This window comes from Anas platyrhynchos, chromosome 11, assembly GCF_047663525.1.
Source record: "Anas platyrhynchos isolate ZD024472 breed Pekin duck chromosome 11, IASCAAS_PekinDuck_T2T, whole genome shotgun sequence".
NCBI classification, from domain to species: domain Eukaryota; kingdom Metazoa; phylum Chordata; class Aves; order Anseriformes; family Anatidae; genus Anas; species Anas platyrhynchos.
The window spans coordinates 5,645,301-5,664,317 of NC_092597.1; the positions used below are offsets into that span (position 1 = coordinate 5,645,301).

The 19,017-nt window shown below is 37.4% G+C and overlaps 1 protein-coding gene and 1 long non-coding RNA gene across 7 annotated transcripts in view; one reads left to right on the top strand and one right to left on the bottom strand.

Annotated features, from left to right (window-relative positions):
* The window catches only part of LOC113845000 (uncharacterized), a 25,447-nt gene extending 24,707 nt beyond the window's left edge, over positions 1 to 740 (top strand). For all 5 annotated transcript variants that reach the window (XR_011812074.1, XR_005268628.2, XR_005268629.2 and 2 more), the window contains 2 exons: positions 90 to 205; positions 604 to 740. This is a non-coding gene — a long non-coding RNA (uncharacterized lncRNA). The remainder of the gene's footprint in view (positions 1 to 89; positions 206 to 603) is intronic.
* Positions 1 to 18,812, bottom strand: part of MYO5C (myosin VC) — a 35,187-nt gene extending 16,375 nt beyond the window's left edge. Inside the window, exons 1-21 of one of the 2 annotated variants that reach the window (XM_027467080.3) lie at positions 18,419 to 18,808; positions 15,260 to 15,370; positions 14,379 to 14,544; positions 13,966 to 14,110; positions 13,393 to 13,549; positions 12,755 to 12,898; positions 11,777 to 11,858; positions 11,107 to 11,214; positions 10,467 to 10,573; positions 9,612 to 9,877; positions 9,030 to 9,111; positions 8,672 to 8,812; positions 7,828 to 7,953; positions 7,113 to 7,196; positions 6,122 to 6,256; positions 5,683 to 5,780; positions 4,206 to 4,292; positions 3,989 to 4,100; positions 2,470 to 2,681; positions 1,091 to 1,256; positions 580 to 726 (exon numbers count right to left, since the gene is read on the bottom strand). In XM_027467080.3, the coding sequence (XP_027322881.3) occupies positions 580 to 726; positions 1,091 to 1,256; positions 2,470 to 2,681; positions 3,989 to 4,100; positions 4,206 to 4,292; positions 5,683 to 5,780; positions 6,122 to 6,256; positions 7,113 to 7,196; positions 7,828 to 7,953; positions 8,672 to 8,812; positions 9,030 to 9,111; positions 9,612 to 9,877; positions 10,467 to 10,573; positions 11,107 to 11,214; positions 11,777 to 11,858; positions 12,755 to 12,898; positions 13,393 to 13,549; positions 13,966 to 14,110; positions 14,379 to 14,544; positions 15,260 to 15,370; positions 18,419 to 18,445 (2,703 nt within the window). In that variant the 5' untranslated portion in view covers positions 18,446 to 18,808. Of the gene's footprint in view, positions 1 to 579; positions 727 to 1,090; positions 1,257 to 2,469; positions 2,682 to 3,988; positions 4,101 to 4,205; positions 4,293 to 5,682; positions 5,781 to 6,121; positions 6,257 to 7,112; positions 7,197 to 7,827; positions 7,954 to 8,671; positions 8,813 to 9,029; positions 9,112 to 9,611; positions 9,878 to 10,466; positions 10,574 to 11,106; positions 11,215 to 11,776; positions 11,859 to 12,754; positions 12,899 to 13,392; positions 13,550 to 13,965; positions 14,111 to 14,378; positions 14,545 to 15,259; positions 15,371 to 18,418 lie in introns of both variants that reach the window. The other variant, XM_072043550.1, reaches the window with a different exon arrangement.
* Positions 18,813 to 19,017: the final 205 nt, after the last annotated feature.

A 19,017-nucleotide genomic window follows, 5' to 3' on the forward strand; every position in this document is an offset into this window, starting at 1 on the left:
TAATAGCATTGTCTCTTAGTATATTCCCCTAAAAAATTACTGTCAGAAATCAGCTCTATACTTCAATAATCAAACTTATTTTTGTGTAGAACTCTTCATGGCTGAAGAGAATTACTTTCAAGCAACTCGTTGGCAGTACAATCTATGCTTTGCTGCTCCTCAGCTGTGGAAGATGCATCTGACCTATTTCTGCTCATGATTCCAGGTCAGTTGTGATTATTTCAAAAACAGATTGTTTCCACCAACTAGGTTAAAGCTACTATCTTAAAGATAATTGGACTGGTATGACTCAAAAATAAGCTATGAAAGGAACATAATACAGGATTCCCCAAAGTTATTAAATATATTGATCCAGAGCAGTTATTAGATCATAATATTTAATGATAACTACAAGATTATAATGAAAAATAATATATGATATTATTAGATAATAAGGGATTATATCCCTTACAATATTCCCACTGTATTTCCATGTCTTGTAAAGAAAACTATGGATATCATAATTCACAGAAGTCTCTAGTTAACAAATAGATATGACAAAAAGACAGTACAAATCATAAACTGACTGGTGTTCCTCACCTGTTCTTCTATCTTTTTCTGCAGTCGCTGAACTCTGTATGAAAGCTGGATATTTGATACAAACCGCCGAATATTCTGAAATCTGCGCCTGGCAAGCCATGCACGGGCATATTTCTGAAGGATCACAGCCTTGTGTTCTTCAAGCATCTTTAAAAGAAAACATTTACATATGTCTGTAATTATTTGTGGCTCAATCAGCATCAAGTAAAGTGTTCTGTGAATCTATACACATTTCTATGCTTCTGTCAGAGGTATCAAAGTACTAAAATACTCAGACTGCACACACAGAAACCAGATTCTTAGTTCTTAAGAACTCTTAGCAGTTCAGAGATTATATCTAAACAACCGTGTAACAATACTTTTACAGAAAATGTATAGAAAAAGAATAGAAGATACGAGTACCAGACATGCAAAAGGTAAAGTAATAGGGATCACTGCCCTTGTCTCCATCTTTCTTATAGAGCAGTAGCTGTTTCCAGCTACTGAAATAAGAATTTTTAATAGGCTGTACCTTCCGGTATTTTTTTCTTGCTAGAAATCCTCTTGTAAAAGCTTGAATTGTTACAGCAGCCACATGGATGAGCTGGCAAAGTTTACGGACCAGGTAACCTCGGCAATATTTCTGAATTACTATAGCTGCCCATGTTTGCTTCAGAGCTCTTGCAGTTATGGCTTGCCTTCAAAAGACAAAGTGCACTTAGATCACATTAGATTTCTCATGCTCATTCCCTCAGTCAGACAAATCACACAAAAATAGTTTGGTTGGCAGTGAATATCATGTAGAACTATTTCCTTTTAGTGAAACACACAGATTTTAGTCTTATTTCCATGACAACAGTTGCAATGCAACTAGTTTATACTAACAAAAGCAAAGTTGTATCAACCAAGTATAAGATGGAGGTGCAATTGGGACCAAAACAATGAAGGGTCCCCTAAAGGAGGTGGGTGTATTTACTGAGTATCTCGTTCCATTTAGGTTGCTCCTGGAAGGAAAAGTTACCACTTTTCCATACTACATATGGCCAGATCTCAACTCAAGTGCCATGGTCAATCCCAGCTCGTAACTGCTGGGTGCTAATTAAACCCTGAACTGGGGGAGAAGATTCCAAGAGCAATTTGAGAGCCTTGTATATGAATTATTTTCTGGATTTCATGTGAGCTGATAGCTACAATGGCTGGGGTGTCCTCCTTACAGGCCACATGCACAGAAAACAGAACATGCAGCTTACTAGAGCTCAGTAAACTCACATAGCACTGGCTTACTTCAGGGTGATAGTTTCTAGAAGCAGAAGATACTGACAACAAGCTTCCACCATCTGAAACACAGCTTTTTCTTCCATGAAAATGGAGTAGGGGGAGCAGCCCACAAACTTTCATGCCTTTTTTCACAAGCAATTTTCTGATGGTGTCTTTCTGAAAATTTCAAAGGCTAGATACAGCCATCTCCCTCCTCCATCTGCTTTTTGAATGACTTGTACTATTTCTTGGCTGCACAATGCCTCCTAATAATTTGTACAAACTAATTTGTAGATCCTTGCAAGCTGATTTTCCTTTCTGCTTCCTGATTTCTTCTCTGGCTCTAAAGCTAAGCAGTAACCCTAAGCCAACTACTGGGTCACATATCACTGGTTAAAGACTAAGCTCCTCAAAGGTAGACAGGCCTCTCAGGAATCTGGCAGACATTTGAAATCTGCTAAATTGCCTTTCTTCTCATCAGCCAAACAACCTGAACTTTTTCAAGTACATCATTACAATAAAGAGGATAAAAATACAATCTGGATTATTCTTACATAAAAATTACACTTCCAAATTAGTGCTGCGTATGAGTTTGATCTTCTAGATCCCTTAAGGCATGCCCCAAAAACAAGCTAATTTATCAGCCAAAAATACCGTACAGTCCGCTGCCCACGGAAATACTGCTGTATTGTAACAGCTGCTTGTTTTATGCGAAGAAATTTCTTCCGCTGCAGCCAGCCTCGAACGCTCTTTTGGATCATGATGCATGCATGTCTCAGTTTATCTGATCGTAGCTTTTCTAAGTAAGCAACCTGCCCTGCTCTGAAGAAAATTTTTGTTCTCCCAAACTGATACTGGTTAGGATCCTGGAAAAGAAAACGATATATTAATTTTTTATTCTGTTATTGTAGACCAAACACTCTATTCCTTTTATAAATCGTCACTTTAACCAAGCTATTCTGAAGTGACATGATCTTGCCAAATAAGAATGTCCTCTCTGTCTTCATTATATACAAGAGTATATGACAGAGGGGAAAGCCAGAAAGCAGGAAATAAACAGATTAAAAGGATCAAATTAAAAGGAGGGTCTGGACTTATCATCAAGGTCTTGAAAGAAATGTCTTTATCCCTCTCAGAGGAATTCGGTTCCTTGGACTTAAAACTACCTTTGGGTGCACATCTAGCCTTGAATCTGTGAGCTCTGAGAGCAAAAGCTCAAGGAAGAAGCAGCTTTTATGCTCAGGCTCTCACTCTCGGACTCTGTTGGAGTGTTCTTGGACTCTGCTGGAGCTAGGCTGCAAGTACACCGGTGTTTGGTTTTGTACATCCCTGAGTTAGAACTCAGTTCTGACATACTGACTTGAATCACTGGCTTGACTTGGACCTGTCTCATCAATACAGACTTGTCTAAAAAACAGGAACTACACAATTGTGCCTTGTCAGTGATGGCCTCTGCTTATTCTTGGTGTTCCCCAAAACCTACAAATTATTGAACTGCGGCCACCTCTGAGATGGAAGGTAGTGAATAAATGCTAATATATAGCTCTGTGTTGTAGAGACAGGACAGACGAATGGAAAAAAATATATACATATTCAAGGACGCTCAAAACACAAAAAGCAATCAGGTATTTCTAAAACTACAAGCAAGAGGACCCAGGGTTTTCAGTTCTATATTGGTGGGGAAAATAAAAAACACATTACAGTAAACTGAACAGTAAACACAACTTGCTTAACCTGTTTACAAAGGCCTTGTCAAATACTCTGTTGGGAAAGAGTCTTGGTTTCAACACACAACATGCAAAATAGCACTTTTTTAGAACAGTTCTTCAGTATGCTGTGTAACACCGTTGTGTGCATAAAGTTCTAGTACTGGTAAATGCAAATCATTTACTACTTACTAACTTGCAGATATAGGTAGAGTATCTGTCATTTAAAAAATGAAGATATTAAGCACAGAGAGATGAAATCATCTGCCTATGGTCACATCATGACTCAGCATGACAATATGAGGTTATAGACTTGCAAGCCTATGTTCTACACACTAAATCAAGAAAGACAGTAATAACGTAAGTGTGTTATCCCCGTTTAAGTTCCTGTACTACACTTGGGAAAAGAGACCTTTAATTAACAGCAGATGCTACAATACATAATGGAACAGTGCACACATACTAACCTGGATTAGCCGCTGCAAAACAATCTTGCAAATCTGCTTCTTATCATTTAAAGACAGTTCTTGCTGTGTCATAAGAATGCTGTAACGGCTGAAAAACTCAATGTAAGTCCACCTGGAAAATAAAAAGGTAGCAAAATGCAATTTGTTTTTTTAAAAAAAAGGTAGTGTGGGTTTTTGGTTATTTTTTTGACTTATGGAGACCAACTGCTATACCTACCTGGATGGATAGCTCTGTGCACTAATTCGAATAGTTTCTAAAACACCACATGCTCGCAGTTGCTGAGCCACCCTTTTTGAGTCAAACCTAAAAGAGCAAAGTTATGTTTTACATTTTTGCTGAGCTTGACATAATAATGAAAACAATTCTACTAGCTGGAATTCTATTTCTGTTCATAGGACACAGGGCTCCCTTTTTTTTTTTTTATACATAGTGACTTACTCCTTATCACATACAAAAAAAAAAAAGTATCTGAATTTTCTTTTTCCTCAAAAAAGCTCCTATCAGCAAAAGGCAATGAATTGTGTTTAGGAAAACAAAACAAAACAAAACAAAACAAAAAAAAACAACACAGAAATAAATTCTCTCAGCAATCTATTGGGAAGTAACTCTCTCTAGGTATTCTTTATCACGCCAAGAAATTTTACTTAAGAATACCTTGGTTTAAAATTTCTAACAAAAGGCACGGAAAGGCCCTTTCCAATTCTGGACCAGAGTTGCTAGGCCCACAAAGCACTAAGCTAGTGCCGATCCAGTACTAGCAAAGAGATACCTGTGGCTCACAGAAGACTGTGTTGTACTTTCATAAATTTACAGTATGTTTTTGTGGTCTAATTCACACATAGTTTTACATTACCAAAGCTGTTTTCCTCCTCACTGCTATTACACTAAACAATCAGGTCTCAGCACAGGGACAATGAAACTGTGATATTTGTTATATTTTGCATGGAAAGATTTTGTCTGGCTCCAAGAAAATGAGCTAATACTAATAAAAATTCACTTAGAAACACAGCAATGTTTGCCTCTTTCTCAGTTATGACAAAGGCGTATATTTCATTTGTCAGTACGTTACCTTTCAATTAAAAGCTGTATACCTGAAACTAAAGAGCTTCCACAAAACAAACCAATAGCTGCGTCAAGGCCAACTCCTACTTACTCTCACTAACTCCTACTTAGTTGGTGGTTATCAACTAGACACAGGAATTATGCAAACACAACTATCGAGCATGCATGACTGTAAGAGTAAAATGAAACAAACTTTTGTTTGGCTTTTCTGACTTCTAATGTTATAAATATTTCTGTGGACAAAAGTGAAGATCATAAAAAAACGGCAGTGGCTTTTATTCCCTAAATATGAAGGGATACTAGTCCATACTACACAGAAATAACAAGTATAGAAAATATCTATCAGTTTAAAAGGTAAGACAACCTTTTCCCCTAAATGTTATGACAAATGCACAAACATTAATATCTAACTTGAAGATCTTCATCATAATAAGGAATTTATAAGATATTAACAATTATTACTGAATTACTACTATTTTTGTAAGATGTTTTTTTATTTCAGTTATCTTGAAAATAAAAAAATATTCTGTATGGAAAGTTGTTCAACAGCAACAATGCAGCTAATGTGAAACAAAAAAACTGTGTTAATTTTTACAATAATACAACAGCTCAACACCACTAACATACTTACTCAAAAGGCTGCTTCTCATCATTTGGCTTTATGCATCGTACATAATGAGGGGTGGTTGCGTTAAGTGTCTCCATAAGCAAAGACAAAGAACTCCGAAACTAGAAAATATCAGGCATAACAGTTTCGCCAGTAAAACATCTACAGCTAAGTAAAAAGTCAAATCTTATGGCTTTTAATTCTTTGTTAGGTTTTGTCTGAACACAGATTTTCTTAGGGTTTAGATATTAAAAACAAGAAACTTACCAGTCATATTGTTCCTAACACTCTCCTATATATAAATTAAGCTTACCTACTTATACCCAGACCTGGAGTACTGCATTGTTACTGGTTCTTGCTGAAAACCAGATACTCCCTTGTGAACAGTACATCATTTTCTCAGACTACCCAATACACTTTCCTGAAACTATGAGCATCACAGAGCTGTATGTTTACCCAGTACCTTACTGCCAACAGTCATCCGGAGTTGCTTGTTAGGTGGCTTGAGAACAGGTCTTGCAGATTTGATGTTTATAGTTGAACTGAAAGGTGAAATGGACACTGGATTGTCTTGAAAAAAGTTTGCACACAGACGAAACTAAAAGTGTGGTGAAAGAATCACAGGTAAATACTGTGGAACTGCAATAACATTTAAATGAAATTACATTATAGTCAATGTAGAATGCAAAAGCCATCCATCTTAATGCTTAGGCCAGGTATTGCAAGACATTGAACTTGATCTTTAAGCCGCAAATAAACAATTTAAGAAATATTTGCAACAATCCTAAATCTATTATGAAGCATTTAGGCACTTCAAAGACAAAACTCAACAACTGTGAAGTAGGTCTGCAAGTGCAATATGAGCATATGAGCAATATGCAGTATTTCAATATGAGCAAACATGGAAATAAATACAGATTTAAACATAAACCACTTAAGTTCTTCTTCTCATGATATTTAATTTAAATTAAGAACATGTTTTTTGTCAGATAAACTTAGCTTCTTAGCAATCCTACAGCCTGAAAGGGAATGGGCCTTCAAGAAGATGGGAAATGACAAGCCCATATAAGACATTTGATGTTTTCCCTGCCCTGGAATTCCTTTAAACTCTTCTGAAAAATAAACAAAGGCAGCTGTTAATGATAAGCCACCTACCAAAGCTACATATAAAGACTGTAGGGACAAAAAAAAAAGGATTCCAGAATGCTTCCAAAATGGAAGATTGAATATCATATTTAAATCTTGTATGTGATTTTGATGTTAAAAACACACACTTGAAGAATATTAATTAAAATTAGTATATGAATGGATTTATTCAACCTAAGAATAGGTATGTGGTTTTTTTTTAAAATATATATAACTTTTTATTAGAAAAAAGTTTTACAATCAGATCTGAATTAATTCCAATGAAATTAGGTACTCAGAAAATTAATCATAATTGATTGTTCACAAACCTTGCTCTCTTTCAAGATTTCCATCAATACTTCATATACTGTATCCCTGTTTTTTTCCAGAAATCCTTCACATTTATATTCTACCTGTGCAAAGGGATTAAATCATTAACTTCAACCACAAACAAACAGTAAGCAAAACAGTTTTTATTCTCTAACCTGTGGTAGCCAACAGTCCTTTATCAGTCCTGAATGCTTTCAGCAGCTACACTATGGCAAGCATACGCACATACAGACTGCAAGTTTAGAAGCAGGACAAACTGTCAGGATGCACTATCAACTGCAATTTCCTTCTGCCTTCATTAGGAATTACTTTCCTTCCCTTTTAACCATTATTTTCTATGAAAAAATATCTCTATTTTCAAACCAAAATACCAAAAAAGGGTTACTGAATTTGAAATGCAAATAACTGTGACTAAGACTTGTTAAAGACTGCAATCTTAACTATTTATATATTTATTTAACTATTGCACTCATTTTCTCCTTTTATATCTTTGTGATTTATTTTTATACTCTCAAAATTATGATTTTAAGCACTTAGGTTTAAATGATGCTACAGGTAGCATTACCAACAACTAAATTGTAAAACATACTGAAGAAGGATTATACGGAAGTTTCAAAAAAGTGTGGTTAATATTTCCTCCATGAGATTGTTTCTTTTCTGATAGAGATACTTCTAGAGATAGGGTGAAATAAAACTGGCTTGTTTACAGCCTACCTTATCAGCAAAGTGTTGAATGATGAAAGATGTGTTTGACATCCTCGGCTTTTCAAAGAGTGCGTTTTTGTTGACAAAATTATTATATAGCTTTTGAAGCCAGTTTTCATCTGTTCCATGAGGCAACTGTAAAAATGAGAAGGGAGATTTCCTTAACAAAACTCTTGTGGACTCCACTGTTTTTTCAGAACAACAAAACTGCTTACTATCAGTACATGTTACCTAAATAATGTATCCTCAGTCAGTTAGGAGGCCTGATAGCAAAAAGGTTTTGTCTTCTCAGAATTTCCAGTGGAAAAAATAGTAAGACTGAAGATGTAGGTGTGGTGCATTCAACATGAATAGAAAGGAGCAGAAAGGAAAGTGATATATATATATATTTGTATCAAAATAATTGACTTGGGGAATAATTGAACTCTAGAAATGTTGATTGGAAGAGGACCATGGAGATTGTGTATAACAAATTCCTGCTCAGAGCAAGACTACCACCACCACTACTACAACAGACTTTCAGATGAACCCAGATCCTGAAAGTATCCAAAGAAGGGGATCCCACTGCATCTCTGCTTAACCTGTTCTAGCCCACACAGTGAAGAAATCTAGTTGCTGAGTTAGCGTCTTGGTAAGAATTTAGCTCTTGGTTCTTAATTTTATAAAACATAAACAAACAAGAATAAGTGGCTTACAATTAAAATAACCAAATAGAGAGAAAGTATTGTTTATTTCATAATGAAAATGCTTTTTCCACTTGAAAGTGAGAAAATAAAGATTTATGCACAAGCTCAAATTGTAAAAATCTTTGTATTTTTACACAAGCTCATAAATACAAGAATTTTCAAATTACCAAGCACTCTTCATCCAAAAGTTCTAAAATACCCATTTTAGCTTCAATAAGGTCAATAACAGGCTGGTTGTCATAAAAGTCTATTAAAGTCCATGGGATATCTTCCTTCATATATTCTTCTTGTTCAAGTTTAAAGACATGCTAGATATATGAAAATTATGAAAACATATGGTTATAATTAAGGCAATATATGTATGGACGTGTGTGATTGCATACAGAACATGAAAATATTTATGTTTTGTAGTACAGTATTTGTCTGTATTGTCAGAAATATTTGTGTATATACACGTTTATGTATGTGTATATATACATACAGAGCTACACACAAAGAAAGAACTGTTAAATGAAATGAACATACCAGGTTAAATTGAAGCTGTAGTTTTTCATTAGCATAATTGATGCAAAATTGTTCAAAACTGTTCACATCAAACGTTTCAAAGCTGAAACATGTCAAATAAAAAAAAAAAGATGCAATTTTATTGAAGAAAAAAAATCCCTTCACATTTAAATAGAAATCATAATATTCTTGTAAGACTTTGTACCTAATCTAATAATTCTAAAAAAAAAAATAAATAGCCATAATAGTAACGATGCTGCTAAGACATTTCAAAATTTCCCTGCAGGTTAATGTTACCAGACATGACAGAGCTAGAAAATCCAGAGTTAAATCTAAAGGTGTCATATCGAAAGTTAAATTTAACATCACTCACACATGCACAAAAAATATTTATAGTTGCAGAACACTTCTTCTACTCCGGATGCAAAAGAAATTGCATGACTAAGACTTTTTAGTATAACAAAACCTTCCAGATTCATTAGCAACACAAATTAACAAGTGCCTTTTATCAATCTCACAGAAAAGGCACTAAGTTAATCAATAGCAGAGCATTGATCTTACTGAAGCTTAATTAATTCATTTTTTTTCTAGAGACATTCTTACCCATAAATGTCCAAAACACCAATAAAAGTATGTTGTTTGCCAGTGAACTGCAAAGCTTGGTTAATTCTTTCCACAATGAAGTCAAATAAATGAGAATATATCTTCTTTGCCAAAGCATCCCTTGCATTAACAGCTTGAGCTTTTGTCATTGGCTTTATTACAGTCTCTGAGGTAGTGATAATCTTTCGGTGGCACAGCCACTGTGTCATTTTGTCAAAGTTTAAATCCAGGAGTTCACAGAATATATTGAGATGACTGTCTTCTGGCTTTAAAGATAAATAAATATTATTAGATTACACTTAATAAATATTATTAGATTATATTTAATACCTTTAATGTTGTCTAGACAGTGAAATCCTAGCATAACTGGCATCAGCCTGGGAGTTTTATTTTCTGTTCACTTAGTCTGGCAAAATCTTAAGAGCTAAAACAAGTAATGGTGGACAGAGCTACTGACATAGGAAAGAAAACAGACTGGGTGAGACATTGGATAAAGATGTTGAAAGAAAAAGTGACTTTAATCTATGTTCAGATGTCCTTGATTTTTGACTTGTACTGGGACAAGTCTTTTTGACTTGTTGCTGGGACACATTCTGAGCAGCTTTGACAATGCTGTTCCCTTTATTCTGCAAACAGTCCCAAATTGCTTTTCTAACAGCTTTTGGGCAGAAACAGGATTCAGATAAAACATTCACTTTGTATACATACAAAGACAGATAAATCTCGCAAGTTTAGTATATACCAGATTTAATGCTGCTCTTGAGGCCCAAAATTTAGAAAAATATTGCTAAATGTCTTTTGCCAGAGAAAATAATAATAAAAAAATGCTGTTTTCTCAGTGAGCTACTTCCTTACACTGATGGATGATCTTTCATCTCCTACAGCAGTTATTTCCACATTGCCTAAGTGTAGGATCGCTGCCAGTGTTTTAAAAATATCCATTTGAAAATCTTCCTTCAGACCTAAAAAAAAAAAATTTTTGATTATTTTAAAAATTCAAAACCAGAATTAATTAAAATAGTACAATGTTGCATTACTTGCTTTGTTGTGTAGCCAATAATTGTATAGCATCTCTGCAGACTACTGTGAAAGCCCTTGGTTCTGCCTACTTTCTGCCTGTCTGATGCAATGAGAGATTAGACAAATCCCTGTATTCCCACAACTGCCAGCTAGAGTCTCCTTTGGCTTTCACACAAGCCGCATTAGGGATAACGAAGCTTCTAATTTCACTTCCTTCACAACACATTAGCCTAAGATCTAAGCAGACTCCAACCCTTAGTGATTTTGATAATTTATAATGAACACCATTGGCTAATAGCCATTTGTTCTTGCCTAGCATTTTAAACTAGACCGATGGTGCAGAAGACATGCTACGAAGGAAACAATTTTGATAATTACTACTAACTTTTTGGACATTTAAGAAACAATCCCCCTTTGCCCATTTCAGAGAAAAACAAATTTTAAATGCATGTAGTAGATATTTCCAATAAATTACCCAGTAAGGCAAATGTCTTCTGAGTCTCCACCATATTTGCTCTGTCATCAACTCCTTCAATAACTGTATTACCACCCATTCTCGTGTAGTTAAATTCTTCTGCACTTCCTAGAGACACGAAGCAAAACTTGTAATGATGGAAAATTCAGGACTGCGAATAGCCAATTATTAAACTTGTAACACTGTAAAATTTAAGATTCTATCACATGCAGTGAGCTGAAGGTGCCCTTTTTCCAATGGAAATCCATGCGCCTAACTCAATTTAGTTGGCACAAATCAGTATTCCTAATGCCTAGCAATCTTAATAGGTGATCTAACTAACAAACAAGAACAAAGGTAAGTAAACATGTAACTAAGACCTGGTTCTTCCAGGTGGCATTAAAGCTGCTCTGTGGATAAATGAATCAAGGATCCAAACCGTCATTATGGTATCTGCCACTACATAATTAGAATAATATTTTCAAAGACACTTGATCATGTAGTACTCAAATTACAACCAATTTGCTCAAGTTCAAACAGGATTACTAGCTAAGCGACTTAAAAGTGCAAGTCCTGTAATAAGTCTGTGAGATTTATGCTATAAAGCACTTAACATCATAGCTTTTGAAATTTCATTCTCCAAAATACTGCATTGCAAAGGTGAAGAGTAGGTTATTTTCTTGAGACCTACCCAATTTAAGATGCTGAAATTCAGGTTGCATAGCAGATGCACACAACTGATAAAATATATGGTAATTTCTCTCATTCTCTGACTGTAAATGAAAGCAAAGAATACTGTTACAGAACGAAAACCAACATAAAACAGAAAAACATTTGATATTCAGCTCCTGTAAAGTGGTACTGATACTTGAAGGATAAATTCCACTGCAACAGCATTTAGCAAAGGAATTGTCCATCTTTAAAAAGTCACACTTTTGACTTCAGCAAGAGCTTTGAAAGTGATAAATACAGTATGCTTCATTTCCATCAATGATATGCTGAGAGTTTTTTTTTTCCCCCCAAGGCTCTTACTCTAATGATTTCTTCAACCTGAACAGCTACCTACTAATAAGAACTGTCAAATACTGGAAAGAGCAACAGTGTAGAAGTGCCAGCTGAAACACTGAACTGTGGTAACTCAGAAAACTCTCTTTATATACCATCTTTCAGACAGCATAAATATAGAACTATTTTTTCATAGTACTTAAAAAGTTACAATACTACTAAAACACTACTAAAACTTTGTAAAAAAAATAAAGCTTTGTAAAACTAAATACTTTCTTATTATAATGATCATATCTGGCACTGTAATGGGTCACATGCAATAATCCCTGGCATTGTAAGTTTTCAGCCAGTTTTTTTTACCCTACATATTCACGCTGTGTGACACAATTCACAGATTTCTCAAATACTTCTTGCACTTATATTAGGGAATCATTCCTCAAATATGTTCTCCACTTAACATAAGGAAGAACCTGGAAAAAATCAGTCCTGTGTTCTAAATGAGATTAGCTCCTCTGAAGAAAGGAAATTGAATGCTTATTAGATGCACTATTGAAGAATTTCACTTAACTATTTCCTATTTTCATATTTTCTATATGAAACCAGCATAGTTAAAGGATAACATATTAATGGTTACACTCGCTTTGACTGTTTTTATTTCACATACCTGAAAGACAACTCTAGATTTCTCAAGCAGATATGTTCTCATGTTGGCTCCAATTATTCGGTAGCTCTGGTCAAAACTGATTTCAGTGTATTTTCCAAATCGACTGCTATTGTCATTCCGTGTGGTTTTTGCATTGCCAACAGCCTACAAAAATGATAAACTTTCAGAATTTGTTTTACTAGCATCTTTCATAAGAATAAATTTCTCAAAATGTGACTCAACTTCAAATTCCTAAACTCTTATTTGCTCAAGAATCAATTTCAGCAATCAACTGTGTTTAATGAGAAGCAGGGAAATTATGTTCTCTCACCATACAGAACCTTAACCATTTTCTACTCTGATTAATAAAAGCAAACAACTTGTTCACTATTTTTCTCCTATCGTCTCATTAACAGGATGGGGTCAGATAAAACTTTTGCAAACTGGTACCTCCAGAGGGCTGTTGACAGGTGATGCAGAACCTTGGTGTTCCTGAAGCTGACCACCTTTTTCCATCAGGAACATTCAGAGGCTAAATTTCTAATTTAGATGTCTAAGTCAGTCAGCTAAAATGTCCCCTAATGATTTCAAACAAAGACATTCAGCTGCACTTGGAATTCTTTCCTTGACAGACTTGACAGATATTCTCTGAAATTTACCTCGGTTATTGGATTGGATGCCAATACTTTATCCTCCACATGTGCATTGCTGGTAGACTTACTCACAGTGGCAAAGTATCTCATAGTATATCTTGCAGACACAGTCTTTCCAGCTCCTGATTCTCCACTTACTATAATAGACTGATTCTTGTTATTTCTAAAACCAAGTAATTAGACAATTTAAATCAGATGTGTCTAAAATGTATGCATATATATATGTAAATAGATATAAGAATTATACATATGAAAGAAATGTATGAAAACACAACCGTGGTGAACGCGTATCGGTTCCACCTTTCATCCATTCTCTTTCGATCCGCTTTGGTTGTAACATGACATCTCTAGGCTGATGTCATTGCTACTCATGCAGCTAAAACAACATTTTATCAAAAATAAAAATAGTTATGAGTTATATAAATTCCTCAGCTGGTTAAGTATTTACTTCTTCTCTAGTTACCCATACAAAAGTATTCATAATAGCCAAAGGTAAGTACAGTTAATTCAAATTCCAATCAACACTGACTGCCACAAGACTTGAAGTGGTAATTATGGACATTAAACAACATACGGAACCTTGCCATTTGCTTGTATGCTTCTTCTGCCACAGCAAATATATGAGGATCCATGTCCCCCATGTTTTGTCCACTATATGCATGGATAATGGCATCTCCATATATTGGCAACTGCTTATAGGGGTTTATTGCAACCAAAATTATTCCTATAACCAAGCATATAAAACAGAGGTTAGTGCAATGAAAACGGGCAATGACAGTTTAACTGAATCAAGGTAGCAATGTTTTCTAAACTAGGTAAAATATCATGATCAACAGACACGTGAATACGCATACAAAAACTCCAGTGAATTACAAGACACTCAAGGGACACATCACTCACATCATCCTGCAAACTAATCCAAGATCACTTTTTTATTTTAAAGTTTCGTGGGTTTTTTTAAAAAAAAACACCTTGCATTTGACTTTGCTTACCACTATAGGTGTAGATAAGCTTAGACTCCACAAAACGAACTTTAAGATTGTGTAGAACAGCTGGTTCATGGAGATAACTAAGTGCAGTGAGATCATTTTCACCAACAAGTATGTCGGGATTTCGTAGAGGTGGCAAAGCAGCTGGATCAACAGGGTAATTAATTTCCTAACAACAAAAATGACTTGAAACATCACAAAATAAACACATTATGTCTGTATAAACTATCTTTACACAAAGTTACAGGGTTGATGGAGCACTGTCTGATTTTGTATTTAATCAATTCCATATATCTCACCAAACTTAAGGGACTAGAGCTCATGAAAATAAGAAGGTGATCTTTTGTTCATTAAAAGAAAGGTACATTATTTAATTATTTTCTTTACAGAATAGGAAGGAAAAAATATGGAAACACTATTTTCAAAATATAACTTCAGTAAAGAACACTGATAACAAAATTAATAAATCTCAGATAAAGCAGTAATTTTAGTGGAAAAAAAAATGCAACAGCTACCTCTGTGGGAGATACACATGTCTTGCTCTTCTGCTTTACTTCAATGAGTTTCACTGCTCATTTCAAAAGCGATCTTTCTACATCAACATAAATCTCATAACCTAATGTGATGCGCACGGTAGAAATGCACACATTTTGAGCTGTTACAGCTATTTACTGTACAGATTTCAAAATTATGGTAACTGCAGAGTTATCATAATTCTGCAGAGTTATCATAATTCTGCAGAGTCACTGCAGAGTTATCATAATTCTGCAGTGATCATAAAGGAAAATACAGAAAATTCATTTAGACTTAGTGATGGTGAATCCTATGTTTCTACATAAACGTATCTCAGCAAACCCCACGGTAATTAAGGCTTTTCTCCTTACAGTTCCATCTTCTAATTGCACTTGGAGGAAACGGTCTCCAGCTTTGTAGTTTTTCGTGATTTCTGCGGATTGCCAAACTTCTTCATTATCAGGGATCCACACCCTGTTGTACTACAACAGAAAAACAAGGTAACGGTTAGCTATTATCATAAAACAAGACTATAAAAAGATAGTTTTCAAAAAAATCAAGTGCAACCTAAATGCTAAAGTGTATGCCAGGACTGTCTAGGATTACTCTTAGCTCTGACACTTTCATTGGGGTGTATTTTTGTGCTTTAGTGATTTCTTGAGGGGAAAAAAAAAAAAAAAAAAAGAGAGAGGCAACAGACAATTTCAAATATACTTGTTCTACTCCTGTTTAGCATGAAGTCTGCAGAACAGCACTTAGAGTAGTAACTGAACAATGGCCAGGCTGTTGCCAGGCTCTTCAAACACTCTATAAAGAATAAAGAATAAAACAAGCTTACAGCACAGCCTTGACTCTTTGGAGAATTTAAATGAGTAAGCAAGTACCAGAGAAAGTATCTCATTTAGTAGAACTTAGACAATCACTTCCTTGAATTCAAATACAGGATACTGAATTTAGAAATCATTTTGCCATAGGTACAAATATACACACAAGAAAGAGACTACACAGTTACTTTTCTTCTAACAGGACCAAAATGTAACTTCCCAATAACATCCTCCCCCGTTCTGGGGTGAACTTCAAACACTACTGGCAGGTTGTTTTCTTTACAAGCAATCTGCTGCCTCAGCTGCAATCATTCCCAGTAAGACCCTTTAGCTCTGTCTCAGGAAGAAAACACCATTCTTGGAAGCACTTACTTCCAGTGGAAGCAGATAAATTTTAATTTCCTTATAGGTATTTGGAGAATGGAAACAAGAGAATTACTTCTAGCCTTCTGAAGCGCGGTTATGTAAGTGTAAATTATGTTGTACAAGCCATCCAGTTTTCCTATCTTGAAGATAAAATGCTAAAATATTAGCAATGTCTTTCAGTTCTCTGACCAAGGACGTATAGGAAACAGCATTCCTTAGGACATAACAGCTGGAAGCCTTAGTAAGTCAGGAATTTCTTCACTGACGTGCAGTTGTCCTTCTCTTCCTGCCATGGTCTAATAAAGCAGCAGCATCTCTAAAAGACCCCCTAACGCATCACCTGTATATCAATTGGTACTGTTTTAAATAACACTGAAATCACTTCTATTCAGAAACTTGCAGTTTGATACCACTTCTGACGTGTCAAAATATTTTTGCACTGTATTGCATATATATCACGTGGCAATGAAAATGACACTGAAGATTGGGCTTGAAGAAGAAAGCAGGAGTAAGGACAGAGATGTCAAGGGGAAAAAAAAGCATGAAAATCACCAGTACATACTGTACTGAGTTTCTTGTGGGCCCTCTCTCCTCTCATTTGTGATTTAGTAACATCTGAGCCAGAACCATTCAGTCCCTATTCTCGCAAGCAACCATGTCATATAATCTTGTATCAGCATCTGTTCTGATAGCCAGAAACCTCCATTTAATTCTCCTATCCTAGCTATACACATGGTCAGCTTATACCAGCTTTGTGCTGTTTAAATAAGCCCGTGACAGTTGCTGCTGCTTCTTACTTGAAAAAAATTAACATTAGACAAGGATTTCATGAGGTGTTAGCATGCCCCCAGATACCTCAGAGACTCTCAAACATTTTCATTTTGTTGCTTCAGCTGTTACTTTTTGCAGAAATGACTTTTCCCCCCTCTCTACTCTGTGGGAAGCCTTGGCAGCCCCAGCAGATCCTCAGAACGTGGCAGCCTCCAGCCCAAGGACCCTCCCAAATGACTTCTGTGTCATTCCTGCACAGCGTTGATTTCCTGGCCTTTAAAAATACTTACATACCTGTTCACAGCTGTTAAATGGAATTCTCTATTTGCTGTTATTCCATGAGTCAAGAATCTAACAACCAAATAACCTCAGAACACGGCATGTTCCCATGTAACCGAGGGAACTACAGCAGGACATGGTCAAGAAAGGGACGGAAAAAGGCATGGGATTGAAGCAGTTATTCTTCAGAAAATGTCCCTGTGATTCCAGGAGCCTCCATTGGCAAATGTACCCAGCCTACCACAGCTCGGTTTCTCCAGACCCTGCCTTACAAGTAAACACAAGGGCCTGAGCTCATTTTCGTATCAAGTTACACCCATGCTCCTTCCTCCCCGCCACCTCTGCACCTTTCCTCCCGATTTACAAAAACGCATGTTCTTCCAGCTGCTCAGCGTGGTGTTAGTACAGCAAACAGACAAAAACCACCGCAGCAAAAGGCCAAATCGAGTTTAGTATGGCATCTAGTTTTGTGACAGAAGAGATGGGCCTGGAAGGCAGCAATATGCACGTGTTTTGTTATTTAAGGCTCAGCAAACAGATTATACATCGCAATGCTGGCCACTGGAAAAGTGGGAAACGTGAAAAAAATACACCGGCTGCGTTCAGGAGAAAGAATCTTTGTTTTAGTTCCCAAATCTGTCTAACATATTAAATACCTGCATAAAAACGAGCACTCTGAGGTTGAGTGACCAGCAGACTGCTTATACTTAAGAACTGCCCATGAGCAGGTCAGCGCGTCTGCGCCCTGCACCCACACGGCATGACAAGTCGCAGAAAATAAGTGGTTTTCTAGAAGATGTAGAAAAAGAAGCACCGTGTTTTCCCAGGGTGTCCTGGGGTTTTACAGTCTATTAGCTGTAGTTCTCTGTTATTTTTTTGGTTTGCGGGTTGCAGCGCACGCCGGCCAGCCCCGAGCCCTGGCCCTGCCCACGGCAACCGGCAGCGAGCCCCCGCTTTCCCTCAGAGCCGCGTTAACGCCGAAATCGATCAATTCCCGTTTAAAAGCCGCTTATGTTATATTTTCTCTGCTGAAGCACAAACCCGATCTGCCTTCGTGGCGTACCCACGAAGAAGATGACGCGTCAGGTCCCGAATCGTCGAACTTTCAGTCACGCAGGGGAAATAACTTCTGACAGACACGCAGCTGCGAAACAACGGGGAGCTTCGCGGCCGTCGCCCGGCTCCCCTTGCCCCTTTCCCCTTATCCCCTTTCCCCCTTATCCCCTCACAGGGCGGCCTCGCCCCCCGCGCAGCAGCCGTTGCCCCCCGTGATGGCGGCCGCGCGCTCACCTGCGTGTAGAGCTCGGCCAGCGCCATGGGCGGCCCCGGCCCCGGCCCCGGCCCCGCTCCGGCCACCGACGCGCTGCGGCCCTGCCGGGGACAGGTGGCCGCGGCGCCACGGCCCGCCCCCGGCCAGCGCCCCCGGGCCGGATCCTGGCCCTGCCCCGGGCCGGGCGCGGTCCTGCCCTGGGGGGAGAAGGCGGCTCCTGGAGCAGGGCGTTTGCTTCAGGCGCTGCCGGCACCCGAGGGCGCTCCGCGGAGCCGGGGTGGCCGCTCCTGTGCCCCCTCCAGGACCGTGGCGTGGTCGCTAACAGCTACCGGAGGTAGCGCCGAACAAGTCGGAGCGGTGTTAAGTACCTGTGTGAGCTCACACGGCAGCTCGTTATTTGTGCAGGTATGTAAGTATAGGGGGTGAGCAGCAGGCGCAGTGATTACATAGACGGGTGCAGGCCTTGAAGTGCTGCTAGGCAAAGCTGGCATCTTGGATGCATCTTTAGGGATTAAGAACAACAAATTGTCTAGAAACCAGAGGGATCATGAGGGCAAGGAGAAAAGGGTGGGAATACTGAGCACCTTGCTATAGGATACCATGAAGGAGTTTCTCCAAC